The following is a 23,948-nucleotide window of genomic DNA, read 5'->3' as shown; positions in this document are numbered from 1 at the left end:
GTTTTTCAACTGTAGCAAGAAACATGCTGCTGCTTAGAAGATGGACTCATAAAAATGATAGAAGTGAAAAGATCTGGCCAGATCCTATGAAGCTAGAAAACTGCACGATGCAAAAATCACCATATACTCTGGTGGGTGACAGGATGAAAACTTCATTTAGGTGATCTGGAATTCTGGTTGCCATTACTGTTGAAGACATGGAATTAACACCCAACAGAGATTTTTCTTATCACAGCTGTAAACCATTGGGACAACAGGGTCATTTTATACTCAAAAGCACCCTGAAATTTAGGCCATGAGATACGAGGATTTCAGGCGCAGCTCGAGTTTATTCCCTGCACTTGTGAAAGACCTTGCTGTATCTGACAAGAAGCTTAGCTGTGTTCACGTCCACTGTTATCACCCACTGCTCACCTGAAAGTATGCTGCAACTGTGTTGTGCTGCACACTATCCGAAAATCCCAGGTGCCTGTAAATCTGTGATTCCATCTAAGACAAGAGACCTTGTGATTGGAAGCCAGCTCCACACATCCCCTCATGAACAATTACCACAGCAGCTCCAGATAAAGACCAGGACAGAATTCCCTCCTAGGTATTCAAGTTTCTTGCACTATTTCAGTGTTATCATCTTACTGGAGCTGTCACTCAAAAGGAGTTTTCTTCAGCTGTGAGACCAGCCTTTTACACATCAAAGGTCCTGCCTTTCATACGATGCTGTGTTCTCAATATGCACCTTGCTGTGCTATTCAGAAAAGCAGACCCCCAGCAACATTAGAAGAGTTTAATTCTAGTTTAAGGTCACAGCTGATACTGAGTCCATTGAAGCCCCTAAAACTCCAGTTCATTGCACTAGAAAGACTTTATCCCACACAACTCACTCCCTTACAAGACCAAAACAAAGTGATAAATACATGCACGACCAGAATCATAAACCAGCCCTAACAGTGTAATGTTGTTTGCCTGCTGCTCTAATAATGGCTCTGTACTATTTTCTACATGGTTTCTACATGAAATATCCTGCACAGAATCATTATCAAACTACATATTCCTGTAGTGCAAATGGACTACTATCAAGTTAGCTAAAAAACTCAGCTAAACCTTTACAAAATGCACAGATCCAGTCACTAAAGACCTAACCTTGACTGGCTTTTCTATCTTCTCCTCCCTACCTTTTAAAGTGAAGGCAGATTTTTAGATGCAATGTCAGCATGGGTTGCCATGCAGGTTCTATAAAACAGGATACAGCTGTGCTTTGTATTAATTTTTGTACTGTAGATACCAATATTGTTACCTTTCCAGTTGCAGCAATCATGCTGTGTTGAGTTCCTGCTGGGATTAACCCTCTGAAAGGCTGGGTTACTTGTGCAGGTCTGCTTAGATTTTGAGCCTGCGCTTGTGGTGGCGTGTGCTGTAGTGGTGGTTGTAAAGATTGGGGTAGGGCAATAAGCGGCTGTGCTGTGGATCCAAAGTTGGGCAAGGAAATTTGTGATCCTGGCAAAGGTACCGTCACCTTGAAGAAAGTACAAAACCAACAGTAACATATACACAAGGGCCATTATTTAACTTTCATTACTAGCTCTATAATTTCAGTTATATTCAAGGTAAATGGCTTAATGAGTTCATACATTTATCCAGAGAGCTGTAAGTGAATTTGTTTAGCCTGTCTTTATAATCAGTTTTAATGGCATTTGTGTCTTTGCTTTTTAGAAACAAAGTTGCATGCTAGTTCCTAACTCATCATTCAACATGATTTCATTGTATCAAGAAGTACATTTAATTCAACTCAGAAAATAAAGAAGGTAGAATGAAACAGCCAGTTGGGATGGTGGATGGGGTTATTAATTTACTTCAAATACTTTTAGTCATCATAAGGACACTGTTTTGAGATGAAAACTAGATTTTACTTTCCAGGACTCCCAACAACCAGCAGTCCCTGCTTAAAAAAAAGCCACCAAACTTCATGCTGTCCCTTGCTTGCATTAACAGGGAGTGCTGTGGGCTGAAAACACCACAGAATGGTAGTGACAAATGTGAAAATACCACAGCAGTGACCTGACTGACAGGAGTTACTGCATTTCCTAGTCTGATCATCAATCCACAGCCTGCAAAATTATATTCCGAGTGCAACTAGAAGAATTATATTCTCCAGATGTGAAAGACTTACGAGGGTTCTGAAGGATAAAAGATTAGAAGTATAGAGACAGACAAGCTTGAACACATTAAAGGCACTAACCCTTCTAAAACGTCTTTAAAATTTTATGCTAGATTTCCAACAGAAATTGGACTCTTCTAGATTTCTGTCTTGGCAACTTTTCATGCACATACATTATACTACACCAGCTCATCACAGAGCTTTTTTTTTTATTTTTAAGGCCACTTATATAAAAATTGAACCAGAAGATGGAAACCACTAGACAGCATCCTGTGAATATGACAGACTGCTTGCATGCATCAAATTAACAGTTCTTTCACAAAAGAATTAAAAAAAAAAAAATAATTTAAATTCACTGGAGTTTATTTTACGAACCTCCTGATGTAGGTTACTGGTTACTGACTTGGCTCTCTTGTTTGCATTTATGATCATCTATCTGCTGACTTCTTTTTTTTCCTGCGTATTTGGTATCGTTGCCGTATGTAGCAGCTCTAAAGTTTCACCTCAATCAGATTCAGTGTTAACAATTAGGCTGCACTAAGCACATGGAGTTTGTCTCTCTCTTTCTCTCTCTAGATGCCATCACTGATACCTGTCCTCATAAAGGCAGTATATGCCTCAGTTAGCAACATCACTGTGCCAGCTAAATCTTTGCCTGTCACTGGAAAATGAACTATTTAAGAGAAGGATGCCAGAGACAAATGATCAAGACCAACTTGCAGGCCATCCAACTTCTCAGCAATTCATTTTTTTAGTGCTGGTGTAGTAGCTCTCCTTAACTATCAATTTTGGAAGAATTAAAGATTGTCTCAGCCCCACCTCCACCTCCACCCCCATCCCACAAAACCCACCATCAACAGCATGCTTTTAAGAAGAATACAATTTAGGAAATTTACCATGCCATAGTTTACCTGCTGGAGAGCACTGGGAGACTGTGCAGTGTTGTAGAAATTGCTCTGGCCAGGCTGTTGAACTTGCCCAGAGTACAGATTTGAAGCTTGAGTGAGTGTAGCTCTCGCCTAGGAAGAGTGAGACACACCATAGATTAAGAACACTCAGGAGAGCAGTTCTGAGACAGCATGGCACATCATTCTGTATTTCAGCCAGTACAGCAGAAACTACAGGAAGCATACAACCTGAAGGTTTCAGCATGTGATAAAGCTTTCATTTGCAAATGGCAGAATTGCCTTTTAATCACCTATTGTAACAGAAATTAAACCCGAAGCTCCTGTTAGTAACTGAAGTGCAAGGAGCCCTGCAGTTTGGGGAATAATCCTCCATTCAGAGATTATGCTAATGTACCATTATGAAATTAAATGGACATTCTCTTCCAACCATCTTAAGTTTCCTGCCACCTTGCCTGTCATGTAATTACCAGAGTTGGGCTTATCCCAAGCTGAGCAATACTTGATTGATTATTGCATTATCTGTATCAAACCATTGCAGAAGTTTTGCATTTTGGAGCATTTCCTACCTGAAGAATGTGCGTATCAATCAGCTGAGAGCCTCCCAGTCCTGAAGCTTGACTAAGTTGATGTTCATATAAGATCGGAATAGGTTGTGTATTAGAAGTCTGCTGAAATGCCAGGCTTGACTGTGCCTTAGCAAGCTCCTGATGTTGTACTGCTGGGAAGTTGTGTAAGGCTGTACCAGACAGAACTACTGGTGATGGCTGAGACAAACCACTTTGCATAAAAGCTTGCTGAGATCTGCAGGAAATTGAAGTATTACACATAAAAATGCTGACAGAGCTCAACAATAAGCCACTAAAAATTAAAAACATAGGTTATATTCTTTAAATGGAATTAAACCACTTAGCTCTATTGAATAGATTTTCCCCTGAGAAAGGCAGTTTTTTTTCTATTTACTTTGCACACAACAAAATAATGGATGCTACTAAAGCCACAGGAAACAATGGCTAGGCTTTTATTTAAATCTTAAAGTACACTTGGCTATTTATATGTGCATGCTAAAATAATTCTTGCATAATTTAACAGTAACATACAGAAGCTACCAGTTCTTAGTGCCTGTGCTATAAGGTAGGACAGTGGGGAAGTACACATGAATAGTTCCACTTAGTCATAAAGTAAACTGCTTTGTTCTCTTAACTTTACAGATCTTGGTAGACCAGCTTTTAATATTTACAGGTTAAATCACTGGATGATGACAATTGCAGCTTCCAAATGAATGATTTAAAAATAGTGACACAGACAGACAATACAGCCTTTAATTTTAACCAGATATTCAATTCCCTTGTCACCAGCATGGGGAAGTTGCAATTTGTTTAAACCGCACCCCCCCACCCCCAGTACAGCAAAGCACCATAGACAGGTTTGGTTTAGTCCACCAGATGTATTTATCCAAACATTTCTGTCAAGAGCCTACTGAATAGCCACCTTCAAACTGAAGAATTAAGTTTTTAAATAAGCAGCTCTTGCAAAACTCTTCAGCTCAGAGGACAGTGTTTTTGATGGAGAAACACTTCTCAGTTTATCACTTACTCAATACGTACCAGCACAACACGGGTCCTGTTAATCTGCTAGAGGCTATGTATTTGCCCAACGGAACACTCAGGTTAGCTTTGTTCTGTACCTTTCCTTAATTGCAGAACAGTTGCACTCTGAGCACTGGAGAAACTTTTCCAGAACATACGCAGAGCCAAAAAGATTCTCAGAAGCTTTTTTTTTTTTTTTTTTAAAAATCCAGTAACCTATGTATCTCAAAGCTTATCCTCCTCTGCACCTTTAATGATGTAAGGAAGTATTCATACTCCTAAATAACACAACCCAAACCTCCATTAAATACTGCGTTTGTGTGTGACCAGATCAGCCGGCAGCATTTATTTAATCTGCACCACATGCCAGACTGATTGTATTTCTGTAACTAGTCAACTGTTTGCAACAACTTCTGTCAGCTGCGGCAGGACAAGCAATATTTAGTCCAAAGTCAGCCAAGCACAAAGTCAGGATATACATGTAGTCAGTTAAACCTTCTGTGGCTTCAGCGTTCTGCATTGCAACAAGCAGGTTTTTCTACAGCACACACAAAACCCTGTAATTATATCTTCAAAGAAACTTTCTCAAAGTAAAACTAACAAAATTTGTCAGAAGTACACCACTGTGAATCAGAATTGATAGGAACTGCAAGGAAGCTTTTGGAAAGGCCATTTGAGATACTAGTCTTCCTACTATCTTTTGTAGCAAACAGGAAACATTTATTCTAAAACATACCCTGCTATCCCCTACACATCTGAAATTAAGTTTCTACCACCTATGGGGTTCAAATTATCTTCTAATGAAACAAAATATTTGTTTGATTAGAAAATAACAAATTACTGAACTAAAGGGACAGACTCTTTTTTTTTTATTCTCTTAGTATGAAAGACTGATGCTTTCGGCTTTTTAGCCTGGTTTCCTAAAGATACAAAACATCATGCATAATTTTTGAACCAATGATTTCATAACTACATCTGCACATGCAGACTAGCCAGACAATCCACATACACAGTTCTCAGCCAGACAAACAGACAAAAAGTATTTTTAGGAAAACAGGAAGATAAGGCAGCTATTGAACACAGGTCTGCAGAGAAGTGAGCTCTATAAATTCTGCCACTCAAAACCCAAATAAATTTGCACATGCTACCTACCTATAAGGTTGTAAGGATGAGTTGAACAACTCTTGAGCTTGTGATACAGCTGGTGCTGCTCCTAAACTCAGCTGAGCTTGATGCTGTCCTTGTAGGGGTGCATAGATGGGGATGGGGATCTGCTGAACTGAAGCAGGCTGCATAAAAAAGAAACCATTAAATATCCCAAGGACAAAAGTCATGTAGACAAGCTACAGTTACATGTGTGCTAGGGTTTGCGTAACATTATACAAAGTAAACAGAAAACGTCAAATCTCAAAGCTGCAAGCAGAGCTGGTGTTGCTCCCATTCAGAAAGTTACTTTCTAGTTGGATTTTACACTTTTCCTTGCAAATAACCAGCAGAAACGGAATCAATAATTTAGATTTGTGTACAAAACAATTACACAAGATTGCATACAATTTTGTACTACAGAAGTTGAATAAGCCTGCACTAACACGGCCAGATAAACACCTCCTGTGAGTATGTACTTTTACATAAAATATATCTGTGAGTGAAAGCTTATTCTCTCAACTTTCACGACAAATGCTTTCATTCTCAGGAACAGTAGAGATCAAACACTGCCTGCATGCACCAAAATGAAATAGCAAATGTAAGCATAACCTCATTTTTCGCAGCCTTTAGTCCCAACTCTTCCCTGCCCCAATTAGCTCATCAGTAGAGCTTTAAATGCAATATGGACAAGGAGGGGGGAAAAAAAGAAACATGAAATTCCCAAATACCTGAGAAAGCCCTGGTTGAAAGCCTTGCTGTTGGGCCAGAGAAGGTGGTGCTAAACGTGCATGTTGAGTATTGAATAGATGACTTGTATCCATATAAAATGCTGGGATTTGAGCTGCAGTACCTCAGGAAGAGCAACAGAGTTAGTACCTGATTCCAAACATCTCCCTGATAGAGAGGTTTTCATCAAGAGTTAGTGATGCAGCCACTGTTGGCACTTCCCAGTGTGACAGGTACCAGACAGACTTGGAGAAGAAACAGAACTGAAGAGCTGGGCAGCTAACCAGCCTTGGTAACTTCTCAAATTCACCCCCAGGATCTATTGGTCTTGCATATGCATCTCCAGCCCCATGCAATTCTTGGGGGATGAGCACCAGCTCCTGGCCAAAACTGGCATTTGGGTGAAAGAATGGGAAGAACATGCTATACTGTCATGTAATTTAGATTAACTATATGTAGGGTTTTCTTTAAAGAAAAGAACCGTGATTCTAAATTATTGCACCACTTTAAGAAGTCAAGACTAAATCATTCTTGGTCTTAAACAGTGATTTACAATTCTGCAACAGAAAAATGATACATTAAGAGATTAAAACTTACTTTCCTCAACAAACTAACACCACAGCATTATCTTTATATTTACCAATAGAACTTGTATATTTAGGATAAGACACAATTAGTGAGTATTTGCTTACAGAATGCTGTCATTCTGTCTTAACTGCAGATAAAACTAGAAGTGAATTCAACTCTCAAGCTTCAAAACTCAAAAAAAGCAGACACACGGCTTCTTAGCCACAAACACTATTACCTGCTGCAGACTGAGACACATAGACCTGGGAACTTTGCTGTTGCTGGGCAATGAGGGATGGCATGCAGCTCAGCTGGGAAAAGTGACTGGCAGAAGCTAGGCTGCTTGTCTGCAACTGCTGTGGTTTCACTTTACATATATTAGGAGGGTCTGAGGTGCTTGCAGTCTTTGTACTCAGTGAAGAGGTTGTGTATGTTCCAGCTCCTAGGAGAAGACAAACAAAAAATCAACAATAAATTTTGATAAATCACAAACCAGCTAAAAACATTTCAAAGCCTTATCTTTCAGCAGTCAGCATCTTTTGTTTGCTGTGAAGAACTTGGGTGGAAACCAGAGCTGCTTGTGAATATCAGCTGGACATTTGCTCTGCCTGTTGCATAGGGGTTTTGATATGAGCTGGCGAAGCTTGGACTCCAAAAGCAAAAATGAAAGTAAGATTGCTATTATCTGGATATTAGAACTACCATCTGCTTGAAGAATCAACTTGCTTGCCTTCATTCAGCTGAAAAAAATGAAATGAATAAGGCAGCCAGCAGGAGAAGTTTACCTCCTGTTTCAAGTCCATATAAGTAGCATAGGTGGAGAGGTATCTTAATATTCTTTACAGCTGACTGAAACAGATGAATTATCTCCTTGTCACAAGATATTTGGGAAGCTGCTGTTCAGATCCAACATTTCATACTAGTGTAAAACTTCTGTTAGCTTTACACAGAACAAAATTCCAAAGGGAATCTAATCTCTTGAAAAACATAACCAAGGAACAGTGCAACAGGATACTATAATCTTGACTTCTGGTACCTGAAAGCGAAGTTGTCGGTGTAACTGAGGCCACAGGAATAGGAGGCATTGATGCACTAGAGAAAGAGCTGTAAGTACCACTGCTTGGCCCAGTGTTGCCGCTGCTGCTGCTGCTACTGCCGCTGCCACCAGCAATGGGAGATGCTGCTGAGGTCACTGGTGAACTCTTCTCCCCCATGTTTGGGGAATTCTCCCATGCTTTGCGTGCAGACTCCATCTGTTTAAAAGAAAATAAATTTCCTCATTTATTAGGAAGTTTCAAGTAGTCAAACAGTTGTCATCTTTTTAACAGTCCTTCTTAGTTTAAAAGGCAGTTCAGGCTTCATGCGAGCCTCTTTTTAAAAAGTCACCATGATCGTGCAACTCTGTTCATGCAAAAAGCATACAGCCTTAAGCTGGAGCTTCTTATCTGTCCCAACTGCACACGTGCACAGTTCATTGTCTTAACATTCAATGCTCAAAAGAGAATTCACTCACACTAATTTGGCTTGGTTTCGTTTGACATGAAGAGCAAAGGACACAGTCAGCAAAAGAAAGGTAAGAAACCTCTAAATATTTCCATTAAGTCCTTATTTACTAGTTATTTGGGCCATTTAAATGAAATAGCCCTTTGCTATCTTGGTAAATCATCCACTTTGAGTGACCATCAAAAATATCTAACACATTTCAGTAAACATGAGTAGTCAAGTTTAGATTTCCAAAGCATCTGCTTGTTCAAGAAGCAATCATGAGCTGACACAGCTTGTGCACGGTGCTTTACATGAATGCTAAAAATGCTTCATGCTCCTTATTTCTGCAATAATTCTCAGTTTAAGTCTTCAGTGACAAGGAAGATGAAACTTCAATTTAAGTATTTTATACACAATTATCTTCCACCAAAAGTGGAAGGAACTACTGGTTTACTGCAGCCAATAACCTAATTATTGCTACATTAGACAAGCAATGCCAAATCTGAACTGAGACAATGCTGAATGACTACTGAAAAGGAAATATTAATGTTCAGACTACACTCACTAATTTAAAGGCTCGAACACAGTCCACAGACTTCTCTACAACCTTCAGCTGCCCCCAGTTGAAGAAAAGGTTTTGCTAGCAGAGCTGAATGCCATAGGCTAAAATTGCTCATCTGGCAGACTATAAGACTCTCAAGGCAAGGCTCTGTCTTGAATGGTATACGTAAAGGGACAAATACATACTCACCAACAAATCTGACCTTGCTGCCTGGATCAACAGAGCCCCCTAACTGGGACTTGCAGTCTCTGAAAGTCATACTTTTAACCTACCCTGTTTTATATGAGTTAGGCACACGGACAGACCAAACATGACTTAGGTTATTTGTGTAGATGCTTCAGAAGTGATAAAAAAAAGTAAAGCTATCTCAAAAGAAGTGGGTAACAGGTGATCAGTACACTTTTCCATGCAGAAAGTGGAATTCTGTATTCCTCAAGAGAGTAAAGAGTAAGGAGGAAGACTTTGTTACACATCAAGTCAGTTTCCCCTCCACATCATCTTCCTCCAAATTGTTTCTGACTCTTGCAGACAGGACAAACTTCAGAATTTATTACTAATCTGCTGAATTTTGCTTAAGGTAGAGTACAGGCAAGACCACAAGCTCCTTTCTGAACACCACAGGCTCTGGCAAGACAGGATGAAGTGTTGTACTGCACTGGTATTAAGAGGAAGTGAAGAAATAGCTGTCAATGTATGCGTAGAGAAAAAGTGTAGATGCTTCCATTATGTTCAGTGAGTTTCATGATGTTCTGGAGAAATTATTCATAGTAAAAGTTAATCTACACACTGCCTTTTGTCTTCCATTTTCAAATTTTTATTAAAGAGCATATAAGATAGTTCTGAGTTTTCTAATAGCTTTGCTTTTAGAGAACTCCTTAACAACCTCTAACTTCTTGTGCCAGAAAAAAAGACGTAAAAGAGACTGGTACTCTAGGGGTGCCTATGCAGCACCATCTACAAAACAGATATGGAGTAAGAGGCTTTAAATTAAGTGAGGCTGAGGACAGTGGTGTAATTTCACTGTTTGCTTAGTTATGGGAAAAGAAGAGCACTAGTTGGAGATCACAGTTGCTTGAGGCTTCTCTTCACCATTGACCCAATGGGGCCTTCACATTGCAGTGATGGTCCAGTATGTATTACCCCAAAACTCAGCTGGAGACTAATACCAATGTGCACATCCTTAAGTATGACAAAGTTTAAGTGATAAGAAAAAGAAAGTAAAAATATGTCAGACTCTGGACCAGATGTGTATACAGGAATTTAAATGGAACCTCAGAATGTTGAAGAGAGCCAGCCTGCTCAGTTTAAGATTGCTTTGGATTTTCTTTTGCTCAGCTCCTTACCTACCAATAGACCTATCAGCTAAGTCCTTAACAGGATGTCTGCCTTGATAAAGGTGTCTTTAGCAAAGTTACTCCGAGGAAATAAGAGATCTCAACAAGCCTTCCCATATGAGTGCCTTATACCTATGTGCTGGCAGAATGATGCCAAGGAGTGGGAGCAGTTGTGGCTCAGCTGCCCTGCCAAGTCTCCTCACAAAGAACTTTCCATGATAGGGGAACTGAGGAAAAAGGAGGGGCAAGAATTATTCCTTTATGGAGGCAGAGCCTGGTTCTTTCAAGAGAATGATGGAAAACCTTTCCTCTCTGCTGCACCAGAAGTATTTTTTAAAAGAAGCAATCATTATATTGAAGAGGATGACACGAAGAGCAGCTCTGCTCTGTCTGGACCAGAAGGTAAGTCTTAGTGTGTGCTTCACAACAAGCTTGTTACCTTCAGTGTTTGCAAAAAGGAGGTAGAGCTCCAGTGGCTGGAATAGAGAAATTAGAGAAAAAGCTGCTTCCAAATGCCTTTCCATTCACATTTTGGTCAGTGTCCTTCAAGGTAGCCTCAAAACATGGATCTTTGACATACTTTGTTAGCACACATCCAAGGTCTATCATTGACTGAGAAGGCAATCAAATCATCGACACCAGAATGGCAGAAAAAGAAACTGTAGGATGAACGACACAAACACCACAGTTTGCTTTCTAACTGAGCAGTGTCACATTCTTTGCAGCATCATGCTATAGTAACATTCCTACCTGTATTACATGTGAATCAAATATCCAGCTGCTAGTTAGAAACTGCTATTTTCAAAAAATGCTTTCAGGCGCCAGAAAGTCAGATTATGGTAATTTCTTACACAAGAATGTAACAGAAAACCAGATTTTTGTTAAATTACTTGTCCCTCTCCAGCCCTCTCCCATTTTTGCTGGTCTGTTGTTTTAAAGTAACTGTTTTGTTTTTTTTCAGGAAACAAAGTGTTAACAAAAGAAAAGCAAAGATTCAACAAGAGATCATTAATAACTATCATCTGTACAGAACGCAAGCAAGCAGCTGTCAAACCATGCCAGTGAGACACAAGTCTCACTGGGATTGACAAGCAAGTTTCTCCAAAGTGTTAGTTCCGCATCCAATCCCTGGTTTCATTTCCTCTTTTCAAAAATTAGAGAAACTAAGTTCAAACATTACTCTTCCTTAATACTAGAAGCAGCAACAGTATTTCTACTGGTTCAGTCACCTGCAGTCACAATCACAAACAGATCTAGGAACCAAAACAAAAACAAAAAAAAAAAAAGGAGACCAAAACCTTCTAGAGATACAGTAGCAAAGCTAGAGCCCAACTCTATGTTAGTGAGTTATACAATGCACACAGTCCAAAATCCAACAAAATAGGAAAACCATTCAAAATATTCTACACACTTGCTCTATGCTGGAGAGCAGAAAATAATGTAACATAGCACAACAAAACACGTTCTGACCAACTGATCAAACTGCCCTTCATAGACACCAACACACCACCTACATCTCATTATTCAGAACTTTAGCCATTCAACTCAATACCACATTAACCCTGCACCAAAATCTTACAGCTAAAAGCAATCAAGTTCGGCTTACCAAGCAACTCCTTACAGCCTTCAATACTAAACCAGGCAACTTACTTTCAGCTAAACTCTCAAGAAACCTCAGTCAGATTCTGATGGTTTGTCATGAACACTATGGTACAATGCTAAAATAGTAGGATTTTTTTTTTTTCAGGGCATTTGGAGCCAAGATTGGTTGAGATGCCAAGTGTTAATGCAAAACGGGGTTAGAGATTTATAATTTAAATGCATTCTTTGACAGTCTTGTGTTCCAGCCATCCATTTATATGCAAAAGCAGTTCAGCAGAGGAAACAAAAGGAAGGCTCTTAAAAAAAAAAAAAAAAGGTTCACCAGCAAGTTCTCCATTAACTTTTTCCCCTGCATGCAAGAAAACGACCCTTAGAGGGATGTGGTACATACCTTGAGGGTGAGGTCGACGGTAGCGGGAGAAACTGGAGTTAGGCTGGAGCTCTGTTGTAGAGTCTCCCTCCTAGGGAGGGGAAGGGTGTGGGGCAGGGGCACCTGAAAGGCAGGCAACACACATCACATTCTAACTATGTCTACTACAAAAGCCCCAGAAAAGCAAAGCTCAAGCTTTATTAAGTGAGCTACAATTTCTTCAAGGCTTGAGCATTTTGCAGGGAGATTTTGAATAAAATAAGGTAAAAATTTGGTAGGTGGGGAAAGGCCATTCAGCAGGTGCTGAGATGCTTCTCATCTCTCTTTAAGAGGCTGAATGAAGACTTAGGTTCTAAAATATCCATTTCTTCTGCATAAACAAATACCAATTTTCTGCTTTGGGATTTAAAGTACAATTTCAGTTTACTGATATGAAAAATTCTTCAAGCCAGGTTTGTCCCCTTTTGTACAAATACAGTACATGGGGCTTCATGACCCTGAGTTCCAAGATGCAGTTTCTGAAAAGAGGAAGCTATAAACCTCCAAAGTCACAGGACCATGAAACAAACCAAAATGGATTTGCCATCCAATAACTGAATTCAGTTATCTTCTCTCCCAAAAAATGAAAGATGTGAAACTTAAGGAAATAAACCTGACATAATGCTATTGCTCTCTTTGCCTAAGAAAACAGACTGATTTCCTAGAAGTTTTAAATGAAGTGGATAAAAAGTACTCCAGTGGCCAGTCTGTTACTTCTAACCAATTCTTTCTCCATTCAGAGCACACATAATGGACTTCCACTGGCTGAGGTAAGGCTAATCCAAAAGACACAGAAACTGAAGCTTTGAAGCATGTGATAGCACAGATCGTTTGTGGCCAGAAGCCCCTATATTCTGTGTTGGAAATCCAACTCCAACACCCCATGGTGGAGCATACACTAACATCATCAACACAAAAGAATTCAGTCTTCCACACTAACCACCGAAGGCACAAACCACAACACCACCAGAAAACCCAGCAGAAAAGTTCAACCAGTATTGCTTCCAAATGGCTTTAAAGGATGCTGCAATAAGCTGAAAAGCATCTTCATAAAAACCTCAGATCCTACTGTATGATTCTTTCTTTCCCCAATCAACAAGTGACTCAACTCTGAGATGTAATTCTATTTCTGCTACTCAAAACAACAAAAATCACAAGATCCAAGCTCCCTGTCACCCCAGCACACTCCAGACAAACTTGATTTCACTGCAAGTCACAACCCAGCTGGTTCTCTCAATCGCTACACCACGCTCACAGTCAGGATCATTGGTTTTATGAGGACTGTGAACATCTCATCTCCATAGCAACTGAACAACTGAAAGCGTGATGTCTGCTTTCAGAAACCATGAAGCTGCTTCCTTTACATGCAGCTGCTGTGATTTCAGGCTACAGTTCAGAACTGCCCTGTCTGCAAAAGCCTTTCTTCAAACTCACCTACAGGGCTTTGCTACTGGTACCAGGTTCAAGTCCCAAGTGCTGCTGAGAGCACACTTCCTCATTAGGCCTACCTTTAGGGTGGGTTGTTTTTTTTTTTTTTTTTGTTTTTTCAGAACTGTCCTTAGAAACATCTCCATCTTCTGTGCTCTTTAGCTCATTCTGGCTGATCAAAAGACAAGAAAATACCTGAAGAATTCCAGAACAGATACTAATCAAACCAAATCCGCTTCAGAGTAAGATTACTGAGCAATGCAAATCTAGTTAACATGAAAGAAACCCTAGTGACTTGTTTACTGAAGGCACTATTTTGTGCTTTAAAGTGTGAAAATATTTTCTTGTCTTCAAAGTCAAGATGATCACTGCAATAGACTTACGTTCGTCACCAAAGTCTCCTCCATTTTTGTACTGCTAGTAGCCACTGTGTTAGGATGAGAAGAAGGTGTAGTGTAGTCTGTTACAGACTCCTGTGAAGAAAAATAATTCCATTAAAATATCTCCCTTACCTAAATTAGAGTTATATTTCTTGGACAGATGTCAGCCTTTCTACAGGAGGAGTTCACCAGGCAACAGAAGATTAGAATTTCACACCATATTTTTTTTTTCTTAGAAGGCATGTCCAGCAATTTTTATTGCTGAATTGCTACTGAGGTCAGAAGAATTCTTGGGAGATTATAGTTTGCCTCATGACCTCATAACGTACGTCCGGAGACAAGCCAAAATACAGTCTGTAAAGCAAGAATATACAGAGTGAAATACTGCCTGGGCACTAGACACTGAACTGTGGTAGTGTAACCAATTAGCCATCTGTAGGCATTTCTAGCCTATTCAAAAAGTAAAATGTATTAGCTGAAAGCTTTCTGTAGCTTTAAATAGAGAAATTTTTGGGGTAAACCTATGACAAGTAAGGCCCTCCAGATTAAGAACAACACACAGGAATGGTTGCAATTTGCAAAACAATTTTTCTTCCTTTAAGTCTTGTCTCTGAAAGTCGCAAGACACAGTTTCTCTGGATGGTGAAGTCTATCTTCTGATTTCTGCACTGGGCAGTGATTCCAAGGAAGAAAAGGACTGAAGTTTTCCATCTAACTGAAGTTTTCCATCTACCCAGAGGCTTTCCTTGAAGTTTATTTGTCACAGTTTAAGTAGACCTTAATGTGCTCAATGAACAAGGTCCAGTTTCATGGACCTATCTGTAGCCAGTGGCTATTTCAGTTGCAAGTATAAACTGCCTGATTGAAGTGTCTAATTGATAACACTGACAGCTATCTAGAGAATGACCTACAACAAACAAAAAGGCACTGGTACTTCTGCAAACTCATCTCAAGCACTGTTTTTTACTTCTTAACACTGGATATCTACTGAGCATATTCTGAACAGGCAAACAGGTGTTACCAGAACCCGACCCAGAAACTGTTAGACAAATGGTGTGACCCTGAACTAGCCAAGATCCACTCTCTAGAAGCACTGCAAACTCCAAATTTTTCCATGTCTGAAGCCCAGAAAAGGCTCCATCATTTTTACAGAATCAAACACCAAGAAGTAACTGAAGGACAAATTAGCAGCAGAACTGTTGATGAGTTGAGGACCTTCCAACACATGATTTTGAAGGCACAAACCACAAAATGCTTGTTTAATTACATCCAAGCAGTATAATGGTAAACCATTAAAAAAGAGCACACTCAATTTACTCCTCAAGACTATGCCAATGTCTCCTAAAACAGCAATTAAAGCAGTAAGATACTAACAAAGAATCTTCCTTAAAAGGATGAGCTCACTTTGGTAAAAGAATAGGACCAGCTAAACCATAATGGGGTGAGAGAGGACACAATGTGCACATTGGCTTATTTTTGTATTTGCAAAGGAAACAGAGACAAGTATTTTCTCCATTTAGTTATTTCCTTTACTTGTTAAACTGTTGAAATACCATATCTGCAATGTTTCCCATAATCTGAACAATCAAATTACAAGTTCCACATTTGTATTTGTTTCCAACAGGCAGCCTTAATTTAGGTAGAACAAGGCAAGCACATGAGGCTGCTTTAATCACAAGGTCCTTCTAATAAAGTAATGAACTGGGGTTTTTGTTTTGTTTTGGTTTGGTTTAAGATGCTTTACTGCATACGAAAGAGGAAGTTTTGAGTGTAACATTATTAAAATTTCTTCAAGGTTCAGATGTAATTTTTACAGTGTCTCAGCACCAAAATTCCTTACTAAAGAAATTAGATCAAACTATTGCTAACTTTCTCACTTTGGAAATGTACGGCACAAAATTGCTTTTTTAGTAGAATTAAAACCAAGCCACCATATCAACTCTGACACCTTTAGAAGTATTTGTACAATGCTGAACCATCCTACAAGAATTACTCACATGCTGAACATGCAGGTAAGACAATGGTTTAGCCACCAGAACTGTAGTTTAACCACAATCCTTCATTTACTAGTACATTATGTCTAGGAATCTTTGTTAGATATGGCTTATCACCATAAGCTTCTGTAATTCAATTAAAGTGATTCTCCTCTGTAACTGTTTTACTGAAGAAACCAACTGATTATTACAAACTAGTAACAGTAACACTAGCTAGAGCAAAAAAGCTGTACATGCTTTTTTGGGAGTTATCTGCAAGTTATTTATACCTGAAGAAAAAGAACAGGCAACCTTTTAGTAACTACCTACTTTGCCCCAGAAAAAGAGATCACAAAATCTGAAGCGACTTTATGAACAAAAGGACAAGGCAGACCTCAGAGCTGACCTTGCTATAAAGGATCAGGGTTCTATATGGGATTAATTAGCTATTTGATTTGTTCCTGATTGACATAAATCATCCAAGACACTCAAAGTTTATTCTCAAGTACAGCCTGTGTGCTTTTAGACATCATGTCTGTAACTGTTATGAACTACCTGTGAAACATTTCATTGCCATGTCTGTAACCAGGTATTGATTTTTCCTGTGATTTGAAAGATTCAGAACCTTCGGCATGGTAGGGTGGGAAAAGGAAAGGGGTAAAGTGTTTTACCCAATTCAAAGACTTACATATCACACTGCCTTTACTCCAAAACATTCTGCAAAACCCAAGAGACAGCTGCAACTGCTTTGGAGCATCATGCTTACGTTCTAAACTTAAACATTTCCCCAGTATGGGCTGATATACATTTATACAGTTTCTAAAGTAAAGCAGTTTTGTATGATTAAATGCACATGATTTTAAGATGTTTGTTCTGGGACGGATACAGTTCTCTTACAAAACTTCTGCTTCTCAATGAGGACAGCTGGCTTGACTTCTACAGACATTTAAATCACCTAATACATTAAAGAAAGTGTGCCTTCCTGAAAGCTGAGCAGCAGTCTCCGAAAAGAGTATTGAAGAATGTCAAAAGAGAAATCATTTAGGTTTGCTAAAACTTCAGCGCTTGATATTGGAACAGTAGGTTAAAGATGTCATCACTTTTTCCCTCATTAATGAACGCAATGGACAGAGTACAAAGACAAGAGAAAGCAGCTGTAATACAAATAATTACAGGAACTCCAAGGCCAGAACAGTATTTGAACCCATTTTAAAAGCCACTTTAAAAAGCAGCAAGACTGGTTTATTCCTGCAATATCTAGATGCAGCTTCTCTTATCCAATAAATCTGCAGGTTGTTGTGCAACTTCCACAGAATACAAAGTATGACCGACCACCTCTTTCCTAGAAAAATATCTTGCTAATGTCCCGGGAATTACTCATGACAAAGGAATTCAAAACCAAATCTGAAACTGTTGAGATAGGAATATTTAGGCCTATTATTAAGTGATTCTATTAGGAACCACCTAATGAAGAAATTATAGGGAATTTTCATACCCAGCACAAACTGGAAGGTTTCCTTTCGCTCTGGTCTTCCCTCCAGAAGACAGAAGCTTGGCACTTTGATACTGTGGTAGTTCTAAGGCCAGAAAGGCACAAAATCCAGACTTCCCTTTTGAAGATCTCATACTTCAAAAGTGTAACTGCAGAGCGGAAATTACGCTGATTTTAGTAGAGCTACTGTATATCAAGTTAGCTTGGAGTAATCAACAAAGATGTTTCCTATTCTGTACCTGGCTTAGAAGAAGCATCTCCTCTGATCTTGAGCTTTGGTAACAGGAGCTTGAAAGACAGTGAGAAAGCACATGACACCTACAAAGAGCCTCGTTACCAAATACTAGAGCAAAGTGGTACTGACAGCTCTACATTTCTGATTCTGCATGTAAGAGGGACACTTTATCTGTTTCTGGTACCAATATAAACCCTTCACATCTACTTACAAGACGGAAACTGCCAGGAAGGATGGGAAATCCCAGCACTGTACTTTTTACGTATTTGCCATTCAACTCAAAAATGAAGTTTGCAACTACCATGTTGGACACAAATACCTGCCTTAACACTTGCTCTGCAACACTCTGTTGAGATAGCATCTTCTGCTTGCATGACACCTTGGCAAAAAAAAAAAAAGCCAGGATTGTTTTCCCTCCCCCCCCACCTCCCAATGACAAAAATAAATTGCAAGTCATCTGCATTTCAGATTCTTTTAACAATAAATGCAACTTCTGCAGAGGATCATTTTTCCTAAATGGCATCAGAAAATTTCTGCTTAAGACTAGGAAAAGGAAGATTGAGATGGCATGTAGCAAACTCGAGCCTAAACTCACAAAACTGCTTTAAAAGCATACAAGAAGCATTTTGCCTTTACCAAAGCAGGTGTAACTATTAACTAGTAGCTACTCAAACTGCACAGTTTCTTTACATTCAAGAGATGACAGCCATAGTTCTTGCTCAAGACAATGCTGCCGCAGTGAAGACAGTCCCTGTACAGGTCCTTAAGCAAAAAGAAGAGCACCTCTGTGGATGTTTTTCAGCCAGTGCTATCAATGCACCACAGCTAAGAACTGAGCTGTAGAACAGTGAATTCTGACAGCAAGTCACCATCTCACTGTTGAGCAGTTACAGAAGACAGGGTAGTTCCATGCAGGCAACTATGATGAGTCCTCAAATCCTGAAAGAGTTCTGCAAGTGGTACCTTAATGTCCAAGCCAACAGGAGCTGACATACAGGCCCCTTAGGTAACCAAGCAAGCCTTATCCAACGCTTTAGGTTTAGAGATTTCTTTTTTCCACAGAACAGCAGTTAATTCACAGCTTCGATTCACCCATGCACTCAACCAATGATCGCACACACTACCTCAGTTCTGTGCTGAAAATCAAGCACTCATCTTGCATATATCACACACATCCTGAGTTTACAGAATCTGCCTATACCAGGCTCCAGCACTACTCTCTGCAGCAAGGCTCAGGACAGAGTTTCCACATTCATAAGGCAGCAAAAAAAAGTTTTAAAACCTTCCAAGCTGATCTTTGTACATGGACACAACAAACAGCATGTCTCTGTACCACTTCTGGCAAACTGTTTAATTCAAGCAGTACCACTATGTTTCACATCTGCTATTCAGTGGACTCTGCTGTCCAGGTAACTACCATGAGCAGGCAACCAAATGTAAATTACATCATTGTAGTAACACTTTACATATCGGACTCAGTAATTTGTCCATATGTTTCTTACCTTTGTGTTTGTTCCAAACTCTGGAGCAGACACAGATATCATCGTTCCTATTTCCGCGCTTAGTTCACTTGCTGCTTTGGTTTCCTTTGTAGTGACAGGTTCTGGACTTCTGACAGAGGTGGGAGATGGCTTCTCCTGTCCCTCAGGCTCTCCCTGTTGGGCATCCTTCACCTTCCTGTTCTTTAAAGAACGCTCTTTCCCAATAGGACCAGGTTTATATTCTTTGTTTTCTACTGGACTCAAGTCTGGAAGCTAAGTTAGTGTTAACTTGTCAGTTATTTCTTCCCCTCCGTGTCCTATTCCACAAGAATATTACAACATGCTCAAAATAATTTTGTTTAAATCTAACAAAACTTTCCTGAAGAGTAAGCATTTTCTAACAAATGAATCGTTTGAGGCTAAGTTAGCAATATGTACATGAAATGTGTTCATTTTGAACATTAGGAATCTAAACCATTGTTTTCAAACAATACAAGTTTCATGCGAAGTGGCAGACTTTGACTAAAGATCTAGTTAAAACCTACAGAAGCCAGCTTGACTCTCCTTAAAAGCACAACAAAGTATAGAAGCCACACCACTTCATATACATACAGGTTATTTAAATTTTCAGAGAATCAGGATTTTACAGGGCCCCAGCAAACTAGAACAGAAGACTCTACCTTCATTTGAAGGTATCTCGATGTATGGATGTTGGCAGCATTTTTCCCTAGGAACTGAGCTCTAAGGGGATAGCCAGAAAAAATAAAACACCTACACGCAAGCATTGCCTGATATTGCAGTCACTATGGCTGGAATAACTGCTGCAATTCAGTAGATCCTTTTTGTGCAGCTCAATTAAAGAAGAATGAAGGGCCTCAGGGAACCTGAATGCTCTGCTGTTTAAACAGACACATCCTTTCTGGCTGAGACTAGGCAGCCCTATTCACTGCAGAGCAGCCAAAAAATTCCTTAAGGCAGTCCTTAAAATCTTATTCGTTTCATAGTGGAAAGACAGAAGCTGCTGGTATTGTTTCTATAAATATGACCAGCTGTTTCAGGAGTTAGATGAAGACTCTTTACAATACAGTGTCTTTGGGCTTTTGGGAGGGTGGAGTTTGCCTGGAGGTATTTGGTATCCTAAGGAGGTCAGCAGAGACTAGCTTTCTGAGGGAAAGAAGAAACCAACAATAGAAGCAGACGCCTGAGCTCTGCAATGCAGCCATCAGGAACATTAGACCCACCTCAACCCAAGTATTTTTTGCTCTAACAGTTTACAGAGGCAGAAATTCCTCCAGACACTTAAAGGTCATAATTGGAAAGATAAATTGTTTTGTTTCAAGTATGGTCCTCTTACATTGCCTATATTAGTTCAACAATACTCCAGTCTGGAACATGAATTTGTATTTAGGCTTCATGGTGAACAATATCACAATGAGGGTGGTGGGTGTGTAGGAACTGTTTGTTGGGCTTTTTTCTTTTTTTGTCGGCAAGACAGTTAAAGGATTACAGCCCTGTCATTCAGAAGAGTGCACAGAAATATCTCCAATGAATTTACCATTTAGTTACACATTTGTCTTTCAAGAAAATCTACAGGAGTCTTGATATCTATAATGAAGGAGAAAAGAGGAACTTAGTATAAAGTAGACTCTCTATATATATTTAACTTTGGAGCTCAGCATCTTTAAGTGATTTCATGGGGGCAGTTTTAAGCATGTTGCTAGTATATCTGAGGTATGGGATTTTAATGTGCTGGGTTACTACAATTCACCAGCGGTATTAACTCCTGCCTATTTCTTTGCAGTATCGGTTTTGTATTTTGCAATAAAACCCATGAACTGCAATATGCCCACTGAGTGCCTCACGCAGTAGAAGTTAAATTCATTCTATGTGTGACTGCGCTTTCAGATAACAGCTTTTTTTTTTGGGAAAAAAACCCAAACCGACCCAAACACAACCAACACAAAGAAACACCCGGTCTTCTAGAAAGACTAAAGAAAGGGCTTTAATTACATCAGGACTGCTGCCAAATCTCAGATATCAAGAGGGATTGAAATAGCTAGTTCTTGAAGTCACCAGCCAAGTTCATCCGCTATAACCATCTCTTTCTGGGAGTAAGAAGCTGGTGCTGAGTACTAGCGATGCAGATAAATATGCACTAGAGGTGGAAATAATAGGAAAATACACTTCATTAACATGAAAGATCACCCTAATCTAAATGACAGGAGGATAAAGTATTACTCCTTATGCGTGTAATGGAAATACAAGATGGTGACGACGATTATCAAATGGAGTGCCTAAATCTCTGAAGGGCAAGTGACACTATTTTTTTTTAGGTTGAGATAAATTTGATTAACTATTTAGTTTTTCTAGATTAGCTGCAAAAAAAAAAAATTAATTATCCAGCCATCTGCATTAGAATTTGAGACTTCAAATTAGTGGCCCCCACATTCTTCCCTTTCCTTAAAACACTACTTTTCTTGTAACTTGATGTATTACTCATCTTGGTAACCTGGCTACAAAACTAAGCAGGGCCCCATGCATCATTTAGAGGGGGGTGAGGCAGGCATGGTGGCAGGAAGAAATAGAGAAAACTGTGGAGATGTAGCTAGCGCAGAAACAGGATACTTGTTTCAAAACAGCTCTCAAAGCCTGAGTGAAGTAAACTCAAGAGAACACCCAAAACCCCAAACTACAAACAAAACCATAACACTCCACCACATAGTCTCCCAACAAAACTATTGCACATCCATACTCCCATCCTTGCTATAGGCCACTTCCCTTGCTCCAAACACAGAATCAATTGACAAACTCTGCTGGGCTAGGATAGTGTTTATTTACACTTACTTCTTGAACTGAATTCCCCATCTTCTCTCCAAGAACCAACTTGTTGATTGTTTCAGCAAATATAAAAGGGGAATGCAATTTTTATTGGTCTAGTCCTAACTGAACGAGTACTCTATTCCATTATTTGTAACCTCTTTTTGGCTGAACTTCTTGAAGTTTAGGGGTTTGTACTGAAGATAGAACCTTTTACCTTTTGTGCTTTGATGGGTCCAGCCCGAGGCTGTTTCTGTCTTTGCTCTTTTGGCTCTGGTAGCTTATCAGTGGACTTCTCAGAAAGCACAGGGCCAACTTCGTTGTCGCTGCCACTGGAAGCTGGGGCTCCAAACTGAATAGTTTCTATACCAAGATCAACTCCACCTTCTTGCCCAGGCTTTGTTCCCTAGTTAAAAAGTAAACATTAAACAGATTTTAAAAGTTTTCTAGATCAGTATGATGCCAGTGGTTCAGAAAAGAGCACAAAATATGCCCAGCCAAAAATCACTAAAAGGGTATTTTTATCTTCTGCCAGCAAAAGTATTATTTGTAACTGCAACACATTTGTAAGAGTAAACAACCTATGAATGTACAATTCCTCCTCCTCAAGTTCTTACTGTTCATACAAGTTCAAAAGTAAGAAAAAAAAGCAGTGAAGAAATATGTAAACAAGATCAAGATAATGAACTGACAGAGAAAGGGGAGAGGGACAAATGCAATTTTAAAATGTCCAGATTCAGGTTCACAACATTCTCCTGAAAATTCAAGAATTAATGTTCAAGACGAACAGTAAGAAATTAAAGGTTTCCAGATCTCCTTATGCAGTTAAAATGGTCTCCCCTAAGAGTTATGTCACATTCTTACAGTCTAAAACAATAAAGTCATGACCAAAAAAGCCCAACAAAACCACAGGACTTCAAATGTAGAATTTTGGGCTATGCAAATTCCATGGGATAAGTAGGGCTAGTATAGAAAGAAAGGATCTACTGCTTCTTGTACCACTGATTTAAGAAGGGACATAAAAGCATTTAGTTCCTTGGAGACATCCTGTTTCTATCTACATTACTGAACTGAACACAAGTGTTCACATGAAAACTAAGCAATATTTTTACTTAAAAAATGCACTGAGTAACAGCTATCAAGAGAATGTGTGAACAGCTAAGTTTTCATTACAGAGAACTGGTTTTCCGTGGTGCAACCATAAAAGCACTAGCTTGTATCCTGCGTTTCTGTACTGTCTCCCAACTTCAGGGAATTCTACACATACTAGTTTAAGTAAGTGCACGTCTGAATAAATGGGTAAACTTTATATACAGCTACTCTTCCCTTCATTCTTACCTCTGGAGATGTAGCTGAACCAAAAGACGTCAAAGGCTTGTTCCAAGCACTGACCGAAGGTGGCTGAGGTGGGCTAATGGGTCCCACTGACAATTAAGAAAAAAGAGGGTTAACCCCACCCTCAATGTTGCTAAATGCATTCGACTAAAGTTATCAACTGACTGAGAATTAAATTACAGATGTCTTTATTAAATAAACTTTGGTGAAGAAACTGTTAACCTATTCAGCAGTTAAGAATATGCTACCTATTTAGCTGCTTTCAAGTGGGGCAATCATCATGCTTGGAAATATGACCCGGCCCAACAAAACACATATTCCCGAAGGCAG

At 39.4% G+C, this 23,948-nt stretch overlaps 1 protein-coding gene and 1 long non-coding RNA gene across 28 annotated transcripts in view; both read right to left on the bottom strand.

Annotated features, from left to right (window-relative positions):
* The window catches only part of PRRC2C (proline rich coiled-coil 2C), a 75,127-nt gene that overhangs the window by 8,111 nt on the left and 43,068 nt on the right, over positions 1 to 23,948 (bottom strand). For 8 of the 27 annotated variants that reach the window (XM_030496368.1, XM_030496388.1, XM_030496371.1 and 5 more), the window contains 13 exons: positions 23,622 to 23,707; positions 22,501 to 22,689; positions 22,305 to 22,349; positions 19,488 to 19,739; positions 14,289 to 14,378; positions 12,460 to 12,561; positions 8,122 to 8,338; positions 7,324 to 7,527; positions 6,521 to 6,642; positions 5,799 to 5,935; positions 3,627 to 3,861; positions 3,049 to 3,171; positions 1,292 to 1,510 (listed from right to left, as the gene is read on the bottom strand). In XM_030496368.1, coding sequence (XP_030352228.1) covers positions 1,292 to 1,510; positions 3,049 to 3,171; positions 3,627 to 3,861; positions 5,799 to 5,935; positions 6,521 to 6,642; positions 7,324 to 7,527; positions 8,122 to 8,338; positions 12,460 to 12,561; positions 14,289 to 14,378; positions 19,488 to 19,739; positions 22,305 to 22,349; positions 22,501 to 22,689; positions 23,622 to 23,707 — 2,021 coding nt within the window. The remainder of the gene's footprint in view (positions 1 to 1,291; positions 1,511 to 3,048; positions 3,172 to 3,626; positions 3,862 to 5,798; positions 5,936 to 6,520; positions 6,643 to 7,323; positions 7,528 to 8,121; positions 8,339 to 12,459; positions 12,562 to 14,288; positions 14,379 to 19,487; positions 19,740 to 22,304; positions 22,350 to 22,500; positions 22,690 to 23,621; positions 23,708 to 23,948) is intronic. The other 19 variants (XM_030496379.1, XM_030496391.1, XM_030496393.1 and 16 more) reach the window with 14 other exon arrangements.
* Positions 16,636 to 18,381, bottom strand: LOC115612287. The gene is made up of 2 exons (XR_003992931.1): positions 17,990 to 18,381; positions 16,636 to 17,899 (listed from the first exon to the last, which is right to left on the bottom strand). It is a non-coding gene; the product is annotated as an uncharacterized LOC115612287 (long non-coding RNA).

Source organism: Strigops habroptila, chromosome 8 (genome assembly GCF_004027225.2).
Source record: "Strigops habroptila isolate Jane chromosome 8, bStrHab1.2.pri, whole genome shotgun sequence".
In the NCBI taxonomy this organism is placed as follows: domain Eukaryota; kingdom Metazoa; phylum Chordata; class Aves; order Psittaciformes; family Psittacidae; genus Strigops; species Strigops habroptila.
The sequence above is the reverse complement of the archived record's forward strand: the minus strand, read 5'-3'. Positions and strand labels throughout refer to the sequence as shown.